Source organism: Felis catus, chromosome X (genome assembly GCF_018350175.1).
Source record: "Felis catus isolate Fca126 chromosome X, F.catus_Fca126_mat1.0, whole genome shotgun sequence".
Classification (NCBI taxonomy): Eukaryota; Metazoa; Chordata; class Mammalia; order Carnivora; family Felidae; genus Felis; species Felis catus.
The window spans coordinates 23,134,619-23,158,114 of NC_058386.1; the positions used below are offsets into that span (position 1 = coordinate 23,134,619).

Here is a 23,496-nt window from a genome sequence, read left to right on the forward strand (position 1 = left end):
TGCCTCATTTTGGCAGCTATTGTTTTGTTGTTCAATGTTAGGACCTCAGCTGAGACTGAGACAAAAGGATCTCATTTAAAATAATCTTACATATGTGCATGCTATGTTTAATGTGTGCTTCTAGTTACTGGAGAGACACAGCTACTTACAGAATTTGCTACTCTAAACGATGCTGCAAGAAATACCAAGGTACCTTTGTCTCTTCACAATTTTTGAATGTTAGTAGGAAAAATTCCACAAAGATAATGTATGAATCAAGGGGTTGTACTTATTTTTTTAAATTTATGTTTATTAATTTTTGAGAGAGAGGCAGAGAGAGACAGAGCACGAGTGGGGGAGGGGTAGACAGAGAGGGAGACACAGGATCTGAAACAGGCTCCAGGCTCTGATCTGTCAGTACAGAGCCCGACGCGGGTCTTGAACTCACAAACTGCGAGATCATGAGCTGAGCCGAAGACAGACACTTAACCGACAGACCCACCCAGGTGCTCCAAGGGTTGTACTTATTTCTGTGCATACTTTGAAAATGCAAAGGAACAGAATACAAATACCCCCCTTTTCTTCTATCCCCATATTGCATCAAGGTCTTCAATGTTTCCCCATGAGATTAGCACAGAATAACATGTTGTTGTTATTTTAATTTAATTTTTAATTGGTAGAGCATGGATTAGTTTACTGTGGCGGCTATAACAAGTTACCAAAAACTATGTACCTTAAAGCAACAACAACAGTTGTTCTCTCACAGTTGTAGAGGTCAAAAGTTCAAAAATCAGTAACACTAGGTATCAGCAGGGCCACATGCCCTACAGAGGCTCTAGGAGAGAATCTGTTTCTGGTCTCTTCCAGCCTCTGGTGACTGCTGGAATTCCTTGGTTTATGGCCACAAAATTCCAGTCTTTGAGGCAAACATTTCAAATCTGTCTCTGCTCAGTCTTTACACTGTCTGTGCTCTGTATGTGTGTGTGTTAATGCTCCCTCCACCTTCCTCTTCTAAGGACACATGTCCTTATAGCATTTAGGGCTAAACTGCATAATCCGGGATAATCTTGCCATCCCAAATCCTTAATTCAATCACATCTGCAAGGACTTTGCCATATAAAGTAACATCCACAGGTTGCAGGATGTGGCTCTTTTGGGGCGATATCTTTTTCATCTTGTCACAGAGTATATGATATGTTTACTGATTTGGGGCATTTAATTTTATGTGAACTGCTAATTTCTGTTTTTTCCTACAATCAAATTTAGTCACTTGCGTTTTTCTATTTTCATTGTAAAAAAGAAGGCATAACCCATAGAATAAGGGCTATATATTTGGCTTTTCCCCCACCAATACAGAACATTTTTGAGTCTTCAGATGTATCAGTCTTTCCCGTTGGCACCACTTGGATTTCCTGTCATTATAGAAAGAAGACGAGGGGCACCTGGGTGGCTCAGTCGGTTATGCGTCCGACTCTTGGTTTCGGCTTGGGTCATGATCTCAATGGTTCGTGAGTTCAAGTCCCACACCAGGCTCCGCACTGTCAGTGAGGAGCCTACTTGGGATTCTCTCTCTCCCTCTCTCTCTGCCCCTCCCCTGCTCTCTCTCTCAAAATAAATAAATAAACTTGAAAAAAATTTTAATAAAAAAATAAAAAGAAGAAGAGGTCAATACTATCTATAGTTAGTAAAATCTTTACCAAATATACTTCTGATAGATTTATAATTTCTTTTCTTGAAGCATTTGATTTTGGTAAAATCTATTTTAATAAGAGAAGAAACATAAAATCAAGCTGCATTTTTATCCTAGTTTCTAGATTGTTGAACCAACACCAGTTTTGCATGACACAGCATACCCCATATTTAGCATATGAGAAACACCATACACATATCTCTCCATTTTCTTTCCACTGAACTGTTTTCTGCTGTACCCATGCAGTAACGTTCCTATCAAACTGGACTTACTATTTTGATATCTGGTAGAACTCATCTTCTAACATTACTATTTTTCATAAAAGTCCATGCTATTCCTGGCTAACAGTATTTCCAGATTAATTTCACAATCCTTTTGTATTTTCAAAAAGAAAAGACAAGATAATCCTCATAGTGCTTTTCTACAGATTACATTAAATTCATGAATTTGTGTTTGGAAAGCAGAATTCTGCAGAAGAATGATTTTCTGTCCCAAATCAAGGCATGTTATTATTAAGGGATTTTTATTAAAAATTTTATTAAAGGATTTTATGTAGCTTAAGAAACTTTAATGCTTCCTTCGTATAGATTTTATACATTTCTTATCATATTTATTACTAGGCATTTAATTTTAAGTAGCTACCATGCTTATTACTAGATAAAGAAAAGTTATTGGTTGTCATGTATTAATTTATGTCATCAATACCCTTACTGAATTTTCTTTTTGTTTTTCATATTCTTTTGGATTTTCATAGCATAATATCTGAAAAAGAAAATATGCCCTCCTTCCTCCCAATATTTATAGCTCTCATTTCTTACTCTTTCTTATCTAATTGCATAGGCTAGGAACAACAGTTCAATATAAAATAATGGTTGCTAATTGACATCTTTATCTTGTTCTTGATTATAATAGAGAGTCCTCTGGATTCATCCTTAAATATGATTCTGATTTTCATATATACATATAGAACATATTTTCATTAAAACACACACACACACACACACACACCAGTACATAAAATGGAATGATATTCAAAACATACTATAGCATCATCCAACAGGCTCTGACCTCTGTCATGAACACTGAGCAACCAGTCCAATTTAACACCACCTAATGTTCTGTATCAGTGCTATAAATACATGCTACACACAGTTAAGGGAGTATTAGTTTTTATCAGATACAGGCATTGGATTTTATAAATTTTTTGCCTTCTGTGAGAGGAATATTTTTTTTCTTACTATAACTATCCTTACTCTCTGAAAAAAATGATCATAATGCACTGATAGGCTAAAACTGGTGATACTCTATGTAGGAATTTGCTTCAATATAAAAAAAAATTTTTTTTGAAGCAGCATTCTCCTTGTCTGCGTTCCTTCTAGTAAAATTCTGATCCAATTTTTAAAGGCTTTGGAAGCTTTTTTCTCTCTGTGTTTCCCGACACAGTTAAAATAGCCCTGGAGTTAATTTTTTTTATTTGAAGATTAAACAAAATTCACCTGTTATAGCCTCAGAATATTTCAAATAACAAAAAACCCAATGTAGACTACCTTAAATTATAAAGGAAACATTTTCTCTTGTTATCCAAATATCCAAAAGTAAAGCTTCAGGTGCGGCTTGATCTAGGGATTAAATACTATAGATGCATTTCTCTCAATACATTATCTGCCTTATTTCTTTGCTACTTGTGTCTTCTGCAGAGTTTCTTCCCTTGTTCTCAAAGTACGGTTGCCATCAGCTCCAAAAGTAATACATTTCTCATTTGTATCCAGCAGCAAAGAGAATCTCTTCAAGTAGTTCTCATGGAAGAAGAGATTATAGTTCTTAGAAACTTACGCCTTTCATTTGCTTGGCCTTTGTTGTATGTCTATCTGTGTATTGGTGACAAATGTCAAGGAATACACTCATACATCCCTAGGGCTGCTGATGGGATAGGGTCAATCCCACTCAAACTGCTTGGCTAAGAATTGGGAAGTAGAAAATATATTCTGACATCCCTGTGTTTCTTAACATTTATAATTTTACGTACATAGTCATTTACAGCATAAGCATCGTTTTATAGATAAGTACCTGGAGACTACGAGAGGTTATGTGAATGAACTAAAGCCAAATAGGTAGGCAGTACTTCAATAATGACACAAACTCAGCCATTCTAAATCCATATCTGATTCAATACACTTTTTCTCTATGTATGAAATATTAGTGAAGGTAAATAAAGCCATCATGCATAATACTATTAATACATACATATTTATCTAAAGGAATTTGTAACTATGTGAGCTAACTGATGTTACCTAAACTTGTGGTGATCATTTCACAATATACACATATATCAAATCATTATGTTGTACACCTTGAACTAATTCAATGCTATATGTAAATTATATCTTAATAAATCTGGAAAAAATAATTAATAAAAATGTACTCATGTAAAGAATACTGCTGTAGTTTCTAAGCCCTAACATAGTGTTAGATTTCCCCCTAATACGTAATCTATTCTACATTGGAAAGGATCTTCATGTTTAAGATCAATAGAAATCATACAAATTTTCATTACATTTCAGGAGTAATACTCAAATCTGAGAAAAGCATAAATCGCTATCCAGAGAATATCTACTGTTCTTTGATATTTTGCAATCTTTGGAAATACATCAAAAATGCTGTATGTTTTCCATTGCCAAATGTGATAGACTAAAGCACTCCTCAGATTTTGTAGGATATCTTTGAAAATGTGTACAGCAGAAACATCCCAATATTATTGGGTGGTTTATCAGGCTCCTCAGCCCATTCATATGCCCTTCTTTTCTAAGGGGTTGCCTTAGTAACTCTCCGACAAAAGTAGTTTTCTGCAGCTTTCTCCAAATACTACCCACGTAATTGCTCAATTTAGTCATTGTAGTGGGGGCAGGAAACAATGTGTCTCAAATTTGGTTTGCTTTTGATTGCAATAGTTTGGAGACCAAAAACCTAGTAAAAACAGCCATAAGTGCCAGCTCTGTTAAAATAGCAATCATATGCAATACTATAGAGGGATGATAGATAGAAAACAATTTCCTTTATTATTCCAAGGAAGGATAAACTGATTAAATTTAGTCTGTAAAATGAAGTGTGCATGTTACAATTTAAAGGTAACTAACTACTAGATTAGAATCAAAAGGATACCTTTCAAAACAATAAATGGGAAGGGGAAACAAACAAACAAACAAACACACATCCAAAGGTAGAAAGGAACAGGAGTTGATCCAAGTGTAGTGGTCAAGAAACTCAAGTTTACCAGTCAGATGTGCAAGGTATTTAATTCAAGTCGTATATACTTGGACATAATTTGTATTTCAAGCCCCCATTCTTCAATGGGACTGAACCTTTATCTCAGTAAATTAAGGAGGCCTCTATTCTTCACACTTCTCTCACATTAGCAATGAAACAACAGCATGGGGGAATGCATGAGGAGAATTGGAGATATGGACCTCCGTTGTTAATGACAAAGTATCCCATGACACACATAAAGTACTTAGCATGATTCTTGGCACATAGTGCAAGTTAGCTATTTGATCTCTCTTGATTTCTGACACAAGAGTAAAAATTTCACTAGCTACCTCTTTAGCAACTCCTGTAGTTGAGTGTGATGACAGTGGCTTGCAGAGTACTGGGTTTTTCTGGAGAAGAATTGAAGCAGTGTTAGCTTAACATGACCTTTGGAAGCGTGGGTAAAGCAGAAAGAGGGACATTGTGTACATAGATTGTTTGTAGATATGATATGGTGATATATTTTTGCTTTATTTCTACCTGATTATTAATAAATATATATAGTATGCATATAATGGTTCTAATGTTTAAAGTACTTTCATGATACATTTTAAGACACATTATATACACAGGAGAAAGAACTCACTCTATGGAGTCAGACAAACATCTGAATACACTCTTACTAGTACTGGTTATGTATTTCTATGTGCCTCTGTTTCTTCTGTAAAGCAGTCAAAATCCATACTGTGTTAGTCCGTGTTCTCCAAGAAGGAGCCATCATGAAAGAAGTTAGCCTGCAAGGATTTTGTTAGGAAAAATGCCGATGAGAGGCAACAGAGAGCAGGCCGGATGAAGGTGGAAAAGGCATCAGATCAGGACACACTCTGACCTCAAAGGAAGAAGAAAGGGAATGAAGGAAGTATATTAGATCACCATGTAGTCTACAGATTGCTCAGGAGAGCCTTCAGAAAGTCAAACTCTCTAGTCAGAGGAGTCTCTCATCTGCCCAAGAACAAGCCTGCTTTATTTAGTACCCCTGCCATACAAATCACTGGCTGGGAGCAGCCCTTGGGAAGCATGGCCTGGGAAAAAGTGAGGCAATGATTACAGTGGCTGGGGCCCTTATTTGTATTCTATTACATTCCCTCTTGACAAGGTGCATTCTCAAGGCCACCACATCTACCTTGCAGATTTATTGTGAAATTAGAAATGATGCAGCTAAGTGGGGCCCCAGGGTGGCTCAGTTGCTTGAGCGTCCGACTCTTGGTTTTGGCTCTGGTCATGATCCCAGGGTCATGGGATTGAGCCCTGTGTCTGGCTCTTCGTTGAGCATAGAGACTGCTTAAGATTCTCTCTCTCTCTTTCTCTCTCTCTCTCTCTCTCTCTCCCTCTGCCCCCCACCCCACTCACAGGCACTCTCTCTCTCCAAAATAAAAAAAAAAAAAGAATGTAGGTAAATTGCCTAGGAAAGTGTGCTTGACATATAATACATGCTCAATAAAAGAATGACCATTTTCACATGTCATTTATAAAGTGTTTAGCATAGTAACTGTGATGTTTATAAGATACATATCATTTAATCCTTATAAAACTTCTTCCCATTAAATGTTTGTGTTAGTGTGCTAATGCTGCCATAACAAAGTACCACAGCCTGGGGGTTTAAACAACGGAAATCTGTTTTGTCACAGTGTCAAAGGCTAGAAGTCCCAGATCAAGGTATCAGCAGAATTGGTTTCTCCCGAGACCTCTCTCTTTGGCTTGTGGATGGCCAGCTTCTCCCTGTGTCTTCACGTGCTCATCCTTCTGTGTGGATGTCTGTGTCTAAATTTGTTCTTTAAGGATACCAGTTATATTGGAATTGGGTCCATCCTAATGACTTCATTTTAACTTAATTATCCCTTTTAAGACCCTATCTCCAAATACAGTTCCATTCTGAGATCCTGGGTGTTAGAACTTCAACATATGAACTTTGGGGAACATAATTCAGCCATAATAGTGTTGTCAGCCATACATTAAAAATAAGAACCCTGAGAATGAGAGGTGTCACATAAGATGCCACGGTTATACCGGCAATACAAAGTGGAATCAGGATCTTTGTAATTCCAAGCAAAGCCTATTCTCTTTTCATTCAAGTGCATTATACACCTAACCCTTGTATATACTTTGCCCCTTCAGGTAGAGGATAAAAATAAAAGGTAACTCAGCCTAGTGGATGTGAATCCAATAATCATAAAGTAAGAGAAGCTCTTGAATCAAGCTCTACATATCTTTAGACTAGTGGTTCACAATTAAGGGTGGGTTTGCTCTTTGAGGAATATTTAGCGTTTTCTGGATACGTTTTTGTTTGTTACAACTGGGGGTATGCTGCTGGAATCTAGTGGGTAGATGTCAGGGATGCTGCAAAATTTCCTACAATACACAGGAAATCTTCCAAAACAATGAAATATCTGGCTCAGAATGTCAACCGTGGTGAGACTGAGAAGCCCTACACCAGAGTAAGGTAATTTGGTCATTGAATCAGATTAAAGAGATGGGAAATTATCTAGACCTATTTTGAAAATTTAGAATTCTGTCCTGACCATTCCTGAGTATGATGCATCTTTCTTTCCCTAGGCCAGCTGGTTGGTACAGCCTCTGGGCGGCAGCCTGGCAAAAATGAGAACTGTGTGATTCAAACTTAATTCTGGTTTTATAAAAATGTCTTTGTCCCTCTCAGACCTGATCTTTCCATATGAAAAGTTTGGGTGAGAGCAAGGAATAACCGAAAAAAAGGGGGCAAATTTATGGTTACTGGAAAGAGACATTCAGGTGTTATGGAAATGGAGGAAGAGCAACAACCCAGAACCTCGGGTTGCACAGGGAGGAAGGGGCATAAAAGACCTCTGCCTTTCATATCTGCCTCTGAAGACTTCCTCCCCACAGAAACATTCTGGTGAAGCTCTCCCACACTGTTGGAAGCATCTTTAACTGACTGCTGGGTCTGCCATGCCTAGCCAGAGAACTCTGATCACCTTTCCTTTCCCTTAACCTGAGAGATCTATCAGAAGATGTAAAGGATGCTCCCAGCTCGTGCAACACACACACACACACACACACACACACACACACACCCCTCTGGATGTCATCCTCACCCCCCATCTTCGTCACCCTCGATGGGCTGATGTCACACCACCATGCTGGTGGCATGGACAAATAAGATTGGATTGCCTGCGTTTAGCAGATCTTCCAAAACAAGGAGTAGGCTCAGTTACTTGAACTGAACTGGGAACTTTAACCACAGCATTTCCAACCTGGGTTGCCTGACTGATGTAGGTATTACCTGACAGACCTGCTACTTGTAAGGATTTTCTTTCCAAGGGCGTCATTTGTCCTCTTTTTTTTTTTCTTTTATTTGCCTTAAAGTTTATTTATTTATTTTGAGAGAGAGGGAGGAAGAGAGACAGAGAGAGAGAGAGAGAGAGAGAGAGAGAGAGAGAGAGAGAAAATATGTGAGTGGAGGAGGGGTAAAGAGGGAGAGAGAACCCCAAGCAGGCTTCGTGCTGCCAGCTCAGAGCCCCAGTCGGGGCTCGATTTCATGAACTGCGAGATCATGAAAGAGAGCAAGAGTTGGGCGCTTAACTGACTGAGCCGCCCAGGCGCCCCATTGAGACTGAACTTTTTGCGTGGGAGCTGGGCATTAACCCATCTCACGCCTGAAAACCTCATGACTTGTACCTTACGGTGGTAAACTTGCAGCATCCTGGATCCTCCAACACCCTCACGAGAAGAGCTTAACTCTGAGGCAATAACATCCATACTATGGCCCTCAGGTTTGCCCATTATTTCAATTGCTTTAAGGAAAAGGACACTTGATCTGTTATCTAGGGATACATTCCAGCTGCCTACTCTGCTTGCTGGGGTGGGGCAAAGGAGGAGAAGAGAGCTGCTTGACTCTCTTCACTTTCACAAATCTTGGGTGCTCTCCTCACCTCTCCTGCTATTCTTGTCATTTCCATTTTCTCTGCACTCCTTGGTTAACATCCGAGACACCACTCCACCCAAGTGTCTTTATTGCCATGCAAGCGTATTTTTCTTTGGACTTAAATGCCTTTTATTTCAGTTGTGTCTCAGCAGGGCATGACACATACGCATAGACTTGTCTGCTAGCCAGAAGTGAACTCATTAATTTTTAATTTGTCATGTTGCTATCATTTGATCGAGAGTATGAGATTATTGATTTAGGAGCATAACTTGTCATTTAAGTGTTTACCTGACTTTATCCCCAATCTTCTTGCAAATGATTATGCTACTATTGTTGATAGTAATAAAGAGTTTCAAATTTTCTTTTAACATTTATTCATTTTTGAGAGACAGAGACAGAATGTGAGCAGGGGAGGGGCAGAGAGAAAGAGGGAGAAAGAGAATCCGAAGCAGCCTCCAGGATCCAAGCTGTCATCACAGAACCCTACGCGGGGCTTGAAATCAGGAACCACAAGATCATGACCTGAGCCGAAGTTGGACACTTAACCGACTGAGCCATTCAGGTGCCCCAATAACAGTTTCAAAAGCTATTTGTTGAGTGCTGAAAATGTTCTGGGTAATTTACGTATAGTTTCTGATTTTTAAGAGAAGATGAAGAAACCGTGGTTAGAGGAGCAAAGAAGTATATCATCTAAGGTCATTGAACTAGTAAGCACCAGAGCCTGCGTTATCCGCAAGGGCTGCCTGAATAGGAAGCTTTTGCTTTACCTGCTGTATCACCTTTCCTTTGTTAGTGTATTTAGAAAGTCATTATACTGTAAAAATTCCTGGAAGCCATGCATTTAAAGCCCTAGTCGTGACGAACCCAGGGTGCCTGCCCAAAAATGGCCACCTATATTTTACTGTAAATATACAGCCAGTTCAAACTGTTTCCTCTTTGCATAAGTAAGCCACTTAAAGGTCCTGCTAAAATTACTTCTAAAAATCTTAAAGATGGAATTAAACATTTTTGACACGCTATCTCCTCACATACAATACCTAGAGAGACTGAACGTTTTGGTCTGTTTTCCACTCAGCGTGCAGACAGTAAGGCTTGCTCTTCTGTGTTTTGTTGCCCTCTTCAGTGTTCCCGTAATAGTAGGTTATGCCATTTGATGGGCAATTTGCCTTTGCACCACTTTGCCTGTCATGTTGTTTCCCTAACATTAAGTAGCTGAGACTAGAAAAGGGCTCATAGAGGTTATACAGCTCAATAGAATGTCTGTCCTTTTTTTTTCCCCCTTCTTTTTTTAACTTCTCATTACACTTATTTCCTCCTTCACCCTTCTTTACAAATTCACTGGAAACAGTACAGCAAGAAATGCAAATATTCATTTTTTTCTCCTACAGTGTCCATTAAATTTTTTTTTTTTACAGCATCCATTTATTAATGGCTGATTCAAACTAGGTGAAAAGGAGAGACTAATCAGAAAGAACATAGAAAAATTGTTCTTCTCGGTGTAGTTGTAAATAGCTGCTCTGTTAGGGAATTGGGGCCACTCCCACCAAAACAAAGAGTTAAGGATATTTTTTTCAAAACAACACCCTGTGTATGTATGTAAATGTGTGGACTATGATAACATTCCCCATGACAGTCGCCAGAAGGAAAACATGAGATACTTTTGGAACAAACTGCCTTTTTTGACATATACTCACAACATGAATAATCGCATTACAACATTTAATTCAACCAGCATGGTTTGAGAGATGTAAAAATGCGGTTTTCTTGCTGTGTCAGGTCCTCAGCAAAGTGTGGTTATATCTCCTGAGGTCATGTCCACACTTGAGCAGACTCTACATCTGATAAAATAATTATTTCTTGCATCAGGAATACACTCTCTTTGTAGCTCTTATGCAACTCTTTCTTACCTCTGTATAAGATGTGTTTCCTATTGGCACAGTATGCATTTAAAATGGTCCCTTTTACTTTTGGAATTACAAGGTGACTTTTTCACTCCTCAGTTTTACAGTTCAGCATGAATATCATCAAATGGTGCAAAACAACTACGGTGGTATTTTGAATATAAAATAAAAAAATGTCTTATGGAAAACTATACATCACATCTACACAGACAGTCCACCTGGTTCAGTGACCCAATCTGAAATTAACTCTAAAATCTTTAAAACAGGAGAAACTATTTCACTTCAAGCCATTCCAGGAAAAATGGACCCAGTTAACTTAGTCCTCTAAAAATAAATCCTCTGAACTCTTTGCTACCACTTTTTACAAATTCTTGGTCCACCAAGAGGCAGACCTCTTTTTTGTACGTTAGCCTTTGCAAATTATACTTTAAAACTTAACTTGCTCTGAAGACTGACGCAACTTTATTAATACATCAGGAAATACCTTCAAAAGTACCTTTCACCATCTGGCAATTGAAAGCATTCTGTTCGACACGCTACCAAGGTAACAGAGAATACCATTCTAGAATACTACTGGATTGATTTTTGGCCTCACTTATCTAAACAAACAAACAGGGGCGCCTGGGTGGCGCAGTCGGTTAAGCGTCCGACTTCAGCCAGGTCACCATCTCGCGGTCCGTGAGTTTGAGCCCCGCGTCAGGCTCTGGGCTGATGGCTCAGAGCCTGGAGCCTGTTTCTGATTCTGAGTCTCCCTCTCTCTCTGCCCCTCCCCCGTTCATGCTCTGTCTCTCTCTGTCCCAAAAATAAATAAACGTTGAAAAAAACAATTAAAAAAAATAAACAAACAAAACTTAAATTAACAACTGCAGATTTTGAATCCAGCTTTCTTTTTTATTCATGAAAAACACACACTGCAAGTTACTTCCCTCCAAAAAAAAAAAAAGTTAAATTAACAACTGCAGATTTTGAATCCAGCTTTCTTCTTTATTCATGAAAACTACACACTGCAAGTTACTTCCCTCCAAAAAAAAAGAAGTTAAATTAACAACTGCAGATTTTGAATCCAGCTTTCTCTTTTATTCATGAAAAATACACACTGCAAGTTACTTCCCTCCAAAAAAAAAAGTTAAATTAACAACTGCAGATTTTGAATCCAGCTTTCTTCTTTATTCATGAAAACTACACACTGCAAGTTACTTCCCTCCAAAAAAAAAAGAGTTAAATTAACAACTGCAGATTTTGAATCCAGCTTTCTCTTTTATTCATGAAAACTACACACTGCAAGTTACTTCCCTCCAAAAAAAAAGAAGTTAAATTAACAACTGCAGATTTTGAATCCAGCTTTCTCTTTTATTCATGAAAACTACACACTGCAAGTTACTTCCCTCCAAAAAAAAAAGTTAAATTAACAACTGCAGATTTTGAATCCAGCTTTCTTCTTTATTCATGAAAACTACACACTGCAAGTTACTTCCCTCCAAAAAAAAAAGAAGTTAAATTAACAACTGCAGATTTTGAATCCAGCTTTCTCTTTTATTCATGAAAACTACACACTGCAAGTTACTTCCCTCCAAAAAAAAAAGTTAAATTAACAACTGCAGATTTTGAATCCAGCTTTCTTCTTTATTCATGAAAAACACACACTGCAAGTTACTTCCCTCCAAAAAAAAAAGTTAAATTAACAACTGCAGATTTTGAATCCAGCTTTCTTCTTTATTCATGAAAACTACACACTGCAAGTTACTTCCCTCCAAAAAAAAGAAGTTAAATTAACAACTGCAGATTTTGAATCCAGCTTTCTCTTTTATTCATGAAAAATACACACTGCAAGTTACTTCCCTCCAAAAAAAAAAGTTAAATTAACAACTGCAGATTTTGAATCCAGCTTTCTTCTTTATTCATGAAAACTACACACTGCAAGTTACTTCCCTCCAAAAAAAAAAGTTAAATTAACAACTGCAGATTTTGAATCCAGCTTCCTTCTTTATTCATGAAAACTACACACTGCAAGTTACTTCCTTCCAAAAAAAAAGTTAAATTAACAACTGCAGATTTTGAATCCAGCTTTCTCTTTTATTCATGAAAAATACACCCTGCAAGTTACTTCCCTCCAAAAAAAAAAGTTAAATTAACAACTGCAGATTTTGAATCCAGCTTCCTTCTTTATTCATGAAAACTACACACTGCAAGTTACTTCCCTCCAAAAAAAAAAGTTAAATTAACAACTGCAGATTTTGAATCCAGCTTTCTCTTTTATTCATGAAAAATACACACTGCAAGTTACTTCCCTCCAAAAAAAAAGTTAAATTAACAACTGCAGATTTTGAATCCAGCTTTCTCTTTTATTCATGAAAACTACACACTGCAAGTTACTTCCCTCCAAAAAAAAAAGTTAAATTAACAACTGCAGATTTTGAATCCAGCTTTCTTCTTTATTCATGAAAAACACACACTGCAAGTTACTTCCCTCCAAAAAAAAAAGTTAAATTAACAACTGCAGATTTTGAATCCAGCTTTCTTCTTTATTCATGAAAACTACACACTGCAAGTTACTTCCCTCCAAAAAAAAGAAGTTAAATTAACAACTGCAGATTTTGAATCCAGCTTTCTCTTTTATTCATGAAAAATACACACTGCAAGTTACTTCCCTCCAAAAAAAAAAGTTAAATTAACAACTGCAGATTTTGAATCCAGCTTTCTTCTTTATTCATGAAAACTACACACTGCAAGTTACTTCCCTCCAAAAAAAAAAGTTAAATTAACAACTGCAGATTTTGAATCCAGCTTCCTTCTTTATTCATGAAAACTACACACTGCAAGTTACTTCCTTCCAAAAAAAAAGTTAAATTAACAACTGCAGATTTTGAATCCAGCTTTCTCTTTTATTCATGAAAAATACACCCTGCAAGTTACTTCCCTCCAAAAAAAAAAGTTAAATTAACAACTGCAGATTTTGAATCCAGCTTCCTTCTTTATTCATGAAAACTACACACTGCAAGTTACTTCCTTCCAAAAAAAAAGTTAAATTAACAACTGCAGATTTTGAATCCAGCTTTCTCTTTTATTCATGAAAAATACACACTGCAAGTTACTTCCCTCCAAAAAAAAAGTTAAATTAACAACTGCAGATTTTGAATCCAGCTTCCTTCTTTATTCATGAAAACTACACACTGCAAGTTACTTCCCTCCAATTACCCAGAGGCTGATTTTGTGTTAAATCTTTGCAGAAATGTGAATAGCTTAATTTTTTTTGTTACAGTTGTCTTTGTTTTCCATAAAACCTAACTTTTTACTTCAAAAAAGGCTACTGAGGCAAAGAAAACCAGAACCATTGAACAAGTCACATTAGAAGCTTTGCAACTGCAGTGTTAATAGTTGCTTTAAAAACATACCCCTGGAACAAAATTGCATTAATATTATATCATCAACCTATTTCCTCCCCCCACCAAACCAAGATTTTTCTTGCAAAGAAGTTATCATTCAGATTCTGGTTAGTTTATTATTATTATTATTATTTTTAATTCTGTGAAGTTTGGTTTTCACAGAACTAAAACCTCCTAGATGATAACACTGAGCATCTTTCCTTCTTACTGTGTATTTATTAACTTCAAATGAGAAAGCTTTTGGATTCAGATTTTTCACTAATTGATGTTCATAAAATTTTAGTAATGTAGAACTTAGTAAAGTAGAATTTAGTAATTTTAGTAAAGTAGAGTTTAGTAATGTTACAGGTTTTACGAGCTAAGATGTGGTTTCTTCTTGGGCGATGTTTCATCTCCTTCATCTTTTTCTTCATCATCTGGATCATTCTTTAAGCCAACCGTGCTGCTACTGCTCTGGCTACTCGTTTCATTAGCATCACCAGCAGAAGGGGATGAACTGATTTTGTAGCTCCCAGAAGATGTTCTTTTAGGAAGATCTACCTTGTCTTCATTTTCTTTTGGGTTTTTAGTCTCCATAACCTTGTCATAAGGATCTGGAAAATCATCTTCCAATGGTGGCATAACTGCTTCTTCTTCCTTTGAATCTTCTTTAATACACATTTTTTCCTTCTTCTCCAAGACTCTGATTCCTCTGCAGAGTATGTGACTATACAGTATAGAATGTAAATTCTTCCGAATTAGATTTTGTTGATCTGTTTCTTCGTCATATCTGATCTTCAATCCTTTGAATGTCTGAACATATTCAATCGATTCAAGTGTTTTATAAAACTTCTCAACTATATGTATAACAAGAGATTTGATATTTTCCACTCTTATATATTCAAACAGCTCAATAACAGCTGAATTCAACATATTGTACCGAGTCCCGTTTTTCAGAAAAGCATTTACAACTGGCTCAAAAAGATTTCCCTTGATGATGTAATAATTATAAAGTTCATCTTTAAGGCCAATCATCCCTCTCATAAAGCGAAGAGCAGACAGAGTCAGGAAAGTGTGCTTTGAACTCATCAAGATCAAGACTCTTCTTAGCAAGTCATTGCTCAAAATATAGTTTTTTATGTAATATGTGTGATGTTGCACACAAAATGTGAGCAGCTCCAAAATTAAAGAAAGCAGCCCTGCTGTTTGATAATTATTGGGGCTGTTTTTGTCAGCTCCAACTACATTATCCCCTTCACATATATTTTCTGAAGTGATGGCAAAAAGTGGTGCTATAAAGTTCTGTATACAATGCTTGTAGAAGAAATATAGAAACTCACTTCTTTCGCATTTACTAGGTGTTGACAGCATATTTTCAGGATGGATTAGAGCACGAATAAGTTCCATTAAATGAATAGCACCTCCCAGCTCAGGATCAGTGTCACAGATCATTTGCTCACTTATTAAGTTAATGAAAAGGTTACCATCTACACTCTGCTGGGCTTCTTCCATTATAAATTCTCGGATCATGGATGGACTACACTCTACTAGATAAGTAAGTATATCGGTAGCAGCTGATCGTATCTGCAAATCCTTCCTGCTCATCACGGTTTTCAGAACAGGAAGAATTCCCAAATGCGTCAATGTTTTGAAGAGGGCATCCTTGTTCGGAGGCTGTAATGTCTGCGAAAATTTACAGAATTCCCTGAAGAAAAATAGCAACTCGCGCTGTTTATCATCATCTATAGTCTCGTTCCTTAGCTGCACAAAAACTTCAGACAAAAACTTGTCATCTTCGTGCAGCATGCGGACTATCTCGACCTTGTTGAGGAAAATAAAAGTTGTAAGAGTAGAAAGAAAATTCTCTTCAAACATGGATGGTATCGGCATAAGGATGTCGTGAATGTACTGTACCCTATAGGTCTGATGTATCTTTTGCATAAGTTCACAGTCCGTTATTGGTACAACTTCCTTGAACTTCGCATGTTGAGTCAAGAATTCCCTATGCCTTTTCGGCTGAGCCATTGCAGGGTCATATTCGAGGCATCCCACCACATCCATGATACACTCATCAGAAAACATGATCTCAAACAGAGATGTCTTGTTAAGGAATAAGATGCCTTTAATAATTTCATACAAATGGTGTAAACCTTCAGTGTCCCCTTGGTCTTCACAAGTGTGGAACAGCTGCAGCAAATTTTTAATATAGTTCCCATTTTCTAAGATCAGAGCCAGTCTTTCCTTATGGATAGGGAAAGGTAAAGCAAGAATCGAGGAAACAAAGTCATCAATATCTTCAAGTTTACCGAGTTCACAGCTAGGCAAGTCAAACAACACATCAGCAGTTTCGAGTATGTCATCAAACTGATCTGATTCATCTAAGAGGTCTTGTGTGATACAGACAGACGGATCTTTACCTTGAACTCGGCAAATGTCTTCCCAGATCTGCTGACAACCTTCGGCATCCTGGAAACTTAAAGCCATACCGTGGCCCTCCGCTTCTGACCAAACAATCAGCGTTTCCTGTTGCCTCTGGTACGGCGTATTTGAATTGATCTTCGACTCCAGGATTAGCGCCTCACTGGAATCCGACTGAACTAGCAGACACACGCTCTGGAGGTGCTCCACGTAAGCCGAAGAGATGTGCCCGGTGCCTAGGTCATCCCATTGTTGATCTCGGTTCAGGGAGTAGAGTTTCACGCGACACTTGTCCGCCATGGCGCTTTCTGCCATCTTCTCGGCAGCGGTGGCGTCCGCGTGTGAGGTGGCTGGCTCGCGCCTGCCCAGAATCAACGGCTATTGCCGTCGTTGGAGCAGCGACGACGGTAGCCGAGGTGGCCGGTTAGGAAAATCACAGTAGAAGATGGCGGAGAAATAGCGGTCGCGAAGCTGGCAGTTACGGAGGTCTGTAGTGTTCGGAGTCCTGCCTCCTCTCGCTTTCATCTTATGTTCGCCTTTCTCCGTTTTGTTCTCGCATATTTCTTCTTAATGTGGGTTTAAATCGTGAGTCTGCTCACGGTCGTCTAGGAAAGCCTCGATTATGACAGTATTCTTACGATTCTCCCAGGATTCTACCCCAAAGGAACGTTCTGTACGTGTCGAGGCAGTTGCCCCCAATACTATGTAGAGGCTTAGTGATTAGGGCAAAGCACTGTTCTAGCATAAAAGCTTTCGTCCCTCAGAAACATTTTCACTTATCAGGTGTGCGGGGATTTAGGATTTGAGACAAAAGAAAGTTAATCGCTTATGTCCTGACCAGTTCAACACCTGACATCCGTGTTGAGGCTCCCGTCCCACCCCCGACCCCCGACCCCAGAACAGAAGCGGGAGCCAAGTGAAGTGTACCCTATTAACAATAATCAGAGATCTGTAGGTGCGTCTTCTCCATAAGGCTTGGCCTATGTATCTGTCATTCACTTACCGCCCCCTCCCCGCCCCCCCGCCATTGGGGGAGGATCTTGTTCCCAGATGGAGTTGGTTGGCAACTCTTTTACTCTGTTCAGTTCGGCCTAAAAAGCCGCCGTCTTTGGCGCAATGGGAAAAACTTTTTCCAATCTATAACCCCACTCCTCGTTCTTAGAGGAATGGGCCAGAGGGAAACTGGGTTGAAATTAGCTAAGAGTGAGTAATGAACATCACAGGTCAATTGTTTCAGTTCTTTTCTTGATCATTATAGTGATAAGAACCACAACTATGTAATACTACTTGAGGGCTTATTGTTATTACCAAGAAAGGTAATAACATAATTGATCAAATATAGCACTTTAGTACTTATTATGTTCAAGACACTGTGACAAGAACTTTTATATCTTTTTGTACTTAATTTTCATAATCACCTAGTGATATAGGAGTCTTAAGGGTCCTTCTAAGATCAGGGAGAAAACTTAGAGAAGTTAAATAAATCGCCAAAGGTCACACTCCTAATAAGTTGAGAAACTCTGATTTGAATACATGTCTTTCTGATTCCAAAATTGGTTTTCTCAGCCATTGAACTATGCTAGCCCCTTCTTTTCTTGGCCTTCATTACATTTTATTTCACATTCCTTCCATCTATATAATTTGTAATCAACATAAAATTATCGAGACGATGAAAGTCACGCACTTCCTTCTTTAGATCCACATCTGTGTATAGCCAACCAAAAAATAGAAGCTTGTATATGGGAACTTTGTTAAATATAATTTTAATGGTAACCAAGTTGATTTTTGATGTAGCAGCAACTTCTGCAGTTTTCTTTAATTTTTTTTTTTCCAAACATTAACCCTGTTATTGCAAGGGAAAAACGGAATTGGGCCATATCAAGCACATTTGGATTTGATGAGTACTGTTTGTAACGGTCACTTCATTTTACATGGCATTGGAAATGCGTGACAGTTCTTAAGTGGAGCACAGAAAAAAACGCTTTCACATACCTCTCTTGCAGTGTCGCCTCTAGGAGATTATAGTACAGCATTATTCCCTGGGACAGGACAGCCAGAACACTTGGAAAATAGAATGGAAATGACAATCATTTCATGAGAAAATTCAAATCAATGCCAGCCAGGATACTGCTGGTTTAGAAACCTTTACAAATCATTAATAATACTTAAACATAAGAATTAATAAGTGCCTAATACAAACACTGATATATGTACTCACTAGTTTAAAATTCCTGTCTGATTTCAACGAGAGAATATGCAAATCGTAATAACAATCATGACATGCATGCTAATGGTCCAATTTTTTTTCTCTGCCATGGTTATATTAAAGTTTCTATCGGAATCAATTATAATACTGTCAGTTGTCTGAATATGCCCTCAGGTTTCATTCTCTGAGAGGCATTCTGCACAAACCTATGTGTTCTCACAATTTTATCACAGGGAGTTTCCCTTAGGCCAATTAAGGCCCCTTTATCTTAATTAGGTTAACGAGAATCTCTTTACAGTCTAAAAGAGCCTCAAGTCCAAATTTCTTACTGCTATTTCTGCACTAGATTCTTTCAGTTCCTGTCTTATTTGGTTTGGGAAGTAGAACAAAGCCCTTTTTTTTGCTCCAGTAGTTCTAGCTACCTAAGATTATCATTATTTTGTTGTTTTACAGAGAGGACGGTGACATGCATAAACAAATGCCATATTCTAAGAGCTGCATAAGTCTCTTTTATAGGCATTATTTATATTTTATTTAACCCTCAGACACTAGTAGCCTGAGGAAGATATTACTACCATATTACAGAGGAAAAACACTTGAAACTCCAAAGCTGAATCATACATCTGGTTCAGACTCTGCTGTAAGTGATATTGCTGGGATTTGAAAGTAGGCCTGTATCCTTCCAACCCTCCACTTTACCAGTCCCAAAATGCACAGCATTCTCTTAGGCTATGCATAAATTGTTATAGCAGATATTTGTAATAATTGTGATTTTTTTTATCCCAACTGTCACTGCTATTTGATTTTTCTCTGTTTTATTTTGTGAAGGAAAATCATTGAAGCCAGTTCAAACTTAAAATAGATTTAGGGGCGCCTGGGTGGCTCAGTCAGTTAAGTGTCCAACTTCGGCTCAGGTCATGATCTTGTGGTCCATGAGTTCGAGCCCCGCATTGGGCTCTGTGCTGAAAGCTCAGAGCCTGGAGCCTGCTTCAGATTCTGTGTCTCCCTCTCTCTCTGCCTGTCCCCTGCTCGCTCTCTCTCTCTCTCTCTCTCTCTCTCTCTCTCTCAAAAATAAACATTAAAAAATTTTTAAAAATAGGTAGATTTAATGTTAAGACTCTGGATCCCTCTTCTGTTTCGGATGCCTGTCGCTCTCATATTCCTCCCCATGACCTGAAGGTAGTAAGAAGTAGTTCTTGATGACTCTGCCCTGAAAATAGTTTTAGATAGGGATCTTGTAATTCATCCATATTTTATGAGTACTAAGAGCTTAAATTTTATATTTCTCCTAGTTATTTTAGAAAATGATAAAGGAATGAGTCTACATTTCTGAATTTTAGGATAGGCCACATGTATATATGTAGAACATTTAGATATCTAAATATTCTATCTATAAGAAGAGAGAACATTTCACCGTGAGAAGAGCAAGGTGATTTTTAATTTTATGAAATAGCATTAAAATAGAATTTTTCAAATGTATCTGCTCTAAAATTTTCAACTTCAAAACCGTTAGTGAAAACAACAACAACAACAACAACACATGCATGTTCTCTACAAGTTCCCCAGGTAACTTACTCACTGGCATGTTGCCTTTTTTTGGCTACTATCATCTCTGATTTGGAAATCTGTAATAGTCTCCCCTGGATTCTGCCTTTTCCTCCAATTACTAGATTCTCAACACATTAGCTGGAGAAGACTCATTTAAAACATACTGTATTCCCCTCCTCCTCTCCTGAAAATCAATGTGTTTCTGCCTTACTTAGAATAAAAGCCAAAGTTCTAACTATGGTTTATGAGTCCTGGCCCCCTTGACCTATCTGAGCTCTTCCCTTAATAGTTAGTCTCTGTCTCCCTTAGTTTGGTCCAGCCACAGTAGCCATCTTACTCTGTCAGAAGCACACCATGCACACTCCTGCCACAGGGCCTTTGCACCTGTCCTTTCTTCTACTTGGCTCACACCTACACTTCTACAGGCTCACACCCTCACTTCATTAAAAAATTTACTCAAATGCCCCTTTCTTCCAGTGAGACCTTCCCTAAGCACCTTTTTAAAATTGCAGAGACCCTCTACCCTAACCCATCCATCTGTTTACTTTGATATATCTTTTCTCCATATCACTTAGCATCATCTGAATATTTTGTACTTCATTTATTCCATTTTCTGCAACCAGACTGTCAGCTGTTTGAGAGCTATGATTTATCCGGTCTTTTTTCTCACTGCTGTGTGCCTAGTGTGCTACTATGTCAGCCATAGGGCGTGATATAGTAGTTTCTCAACAATTATTTATTGAATAAATACATAAATGAATACATATTATTTCTAGGATGATTTCCAATAATCCATTTATTTAATCTTCACAAAGTTATGAGTTATGTGTAGGCCCCAGTCCATACATGGGGGATAAAACAATGAATTTGGAATTTATTTCTAGGTTTTTTATGGAATAAATAGTTTTAACCGGAGATATTTCTAGTTTATGGGTTACATCTGGCATTTTCCCTGCTGCCCCAGTCCCACTCTTCTGGATAGTTTTCTTCTCATTGATGGTGACCAAGGAAGCACTAGTCTCCTGTTTTAGACTTTTAATTGCACGAAAAACTAGTTTCTTGAATAAGCTGGATGTTTGCCTCCGTGTTGTGTCAAATGTTCCTTCCCCAACCCTGTGCTGAGTCACGGCTTTTCCATCAACTCTCAGGTATTGAAAGAACCTTAATTTTCTAATATTAAAATTTCCACTGCATTTTAAGTTTCTTTTTGATCCATATCTTGTCTAAAACAAGTCCATGGCCAAGCCTAGAGTCAAGAGATCAGGACGTATGCCCCCTTAAGCGGGGGTGGGGGGGATCATAGAAAAATTACATGGCAAAGGGAGTGGCTGGAAGGAAGGATGCAGCACCGGGGACATTGATGCAGTCTTCCACAAGCTTGAACAAAACAGCTATTACTCAGAACTTGAATGGGCAAGGAGGGATATATGGTCACCCTGTATAAAGAATGTTAGGATGTGTGGATATTTAAAACCTTTTATTCTCAGCTGCAGACATCATCCTGTAATGTGTGCATGGCAGCAGTACCAGCAATTATCTTCCCAGTGCTCAGAGGTAAGAACCATTGTAAGTATTTTTTGGATCCACAGGCAGTTTCTATTAGCACTAGCACATTTTCCACTGAGTGCTTGGCTTGCTTGGAAGCTTCAAATCTTTTGCTCATACCACATGGAATTAAAGGAGGAAGAAAGTATTGGTCACTGGTGGGAGTGGGGGGAGCAAATGTTGTTCTCTTGACCTCGTGAACATTTTAGACTTTCAGTGCTGTGTTCTCTTTTTCTTCCGTTCCAATAGTTCTTCTAGACTCTGAGGTTTGTTTTAAATTGAATAATGCACAGATACCCTCCTCTTTATCCTGATATATCATATTATTTCCTGTTCCTACCTAGATCTCCACAAATAACACTAGCTGACTTCTTATGAATCACCTACAACCATGTTATCTAATAGCAATGAGCATAATGTGAAGTTAAAAACCGCTCAGTTTTTGCTTACAGATAGAAATCATCTTCATTTCTTCAGTATAGCACTAGATATATTTATATCATAAAATATAAATTTTCATTTTTTTAGGCAGCAATTGATTTCAACTTAACATTTTTGCTTTAATTCCATTAACAGTTAAAGGAGTGCCTTGAATGCATTTGATTTTTTGTTGAGATAACAAGATTGAGTTAGAAAAAAATAGTGTTTTCATGATAAGGGAAAATCATAAACACCTTGGGTATTGGTTTTGGATATGTTTCTACTTGAAGTGTGAAGATCTGGTTCACTCCTCCTGAAAAATAACCTTCTGTGTTTTGTTACCGCTAGGGGACCTTCTGCCACCTTCTCAGGCTGGAGTGCTGCCATGGAGTGTAGGAATGTCTTTTTGAATCACATGCTGTCATCATTTAGAAAAAGGTAAAACTTTTGTTTACAGTTACTTAAAAGAATAATTTTAAAAACCTCTTAAGTTAGCAAATTTCTTTATCAGATATGTAAGTGATATATGCAGCATCATGTAAGACAAACATAGAAAGGTTTTTGTAATCAACATGTGTTGCATAACTTCTTATGTACAGTGACTGCATCGTTCTCCTGTGTCTCAGATGGCTCTTAGTTGTTATATTTCCCATGAAACTTGATCTTATAGAGTGAACTTTGGTAAAAGTCCCTTGCCTTACGAACTCCTACGTTTGTGTTGGTTTGTTTGTACGATCGGTTTGTTGATTACTATGAGTACGGTAGTTGTTGTCTACGCACTAGATGCCAGTGGCATCTCTCCCCAAGTTGTGACAATTGTCTCAAGTTGTTTCAGATGTCTCAAATGTCCCCAGACAGTGCCAGCTGTCCCCCTGGGGGCAAAATCATTCTCAGCTGAGATCAGCTACTAGTAAGTATTTTCCGTTCTTATCATTTGCTAGGTGTTTAAAAATGCACAAAGTAGTTTAAAGAGGACACATTTTGTGGCCCCCTCTTTTCCTGTCTGATATAGTAAAACCAGCTTATTTGAACTTTCCCCACCCAAGATTTCTATTAACCAGGATTTCTGCACATTTATAGTGAAACAATAAGTGACGTTTATTATCAGACCTCTCTCCAAGAAAATAATTATGTGACTGCATCATTTTAGCAACCACCTTCCTTGTCTCTCTCAGGTCCCTCCCTGCAGCACCCAGTGTTTTCACATTCCCTTCTGCAAGTCC

General features: G+C 38.0%; 1 protein-coding gene across 1 annotated transcript; it reads right to left on the bottom strand.

The window, feature by feature from the left end:
• Positions 1-11,658: 11,658 nt before the first annotated feature.
• LOC101081867 (serine/threonine-protein phosphatase 4 regulatory subunit 3B-like) lies at positions 11,659-17,341 on the bottom strand. The gene has a single exon (XM_045051003.1). The coding sequence runs from the start codon at positions 16,867-16,869 to the stop codon at positions 14,509-14,511; it is 2,361 nt and encodes a 786-aa protein (XP_044906938.1). The 5' UTR covers positions 16,870-17,341; the 3' UTR covers positions 11,659-14,508.
• Positions 17,342-23,496: the final 6,155 nt, after the last annotated feature.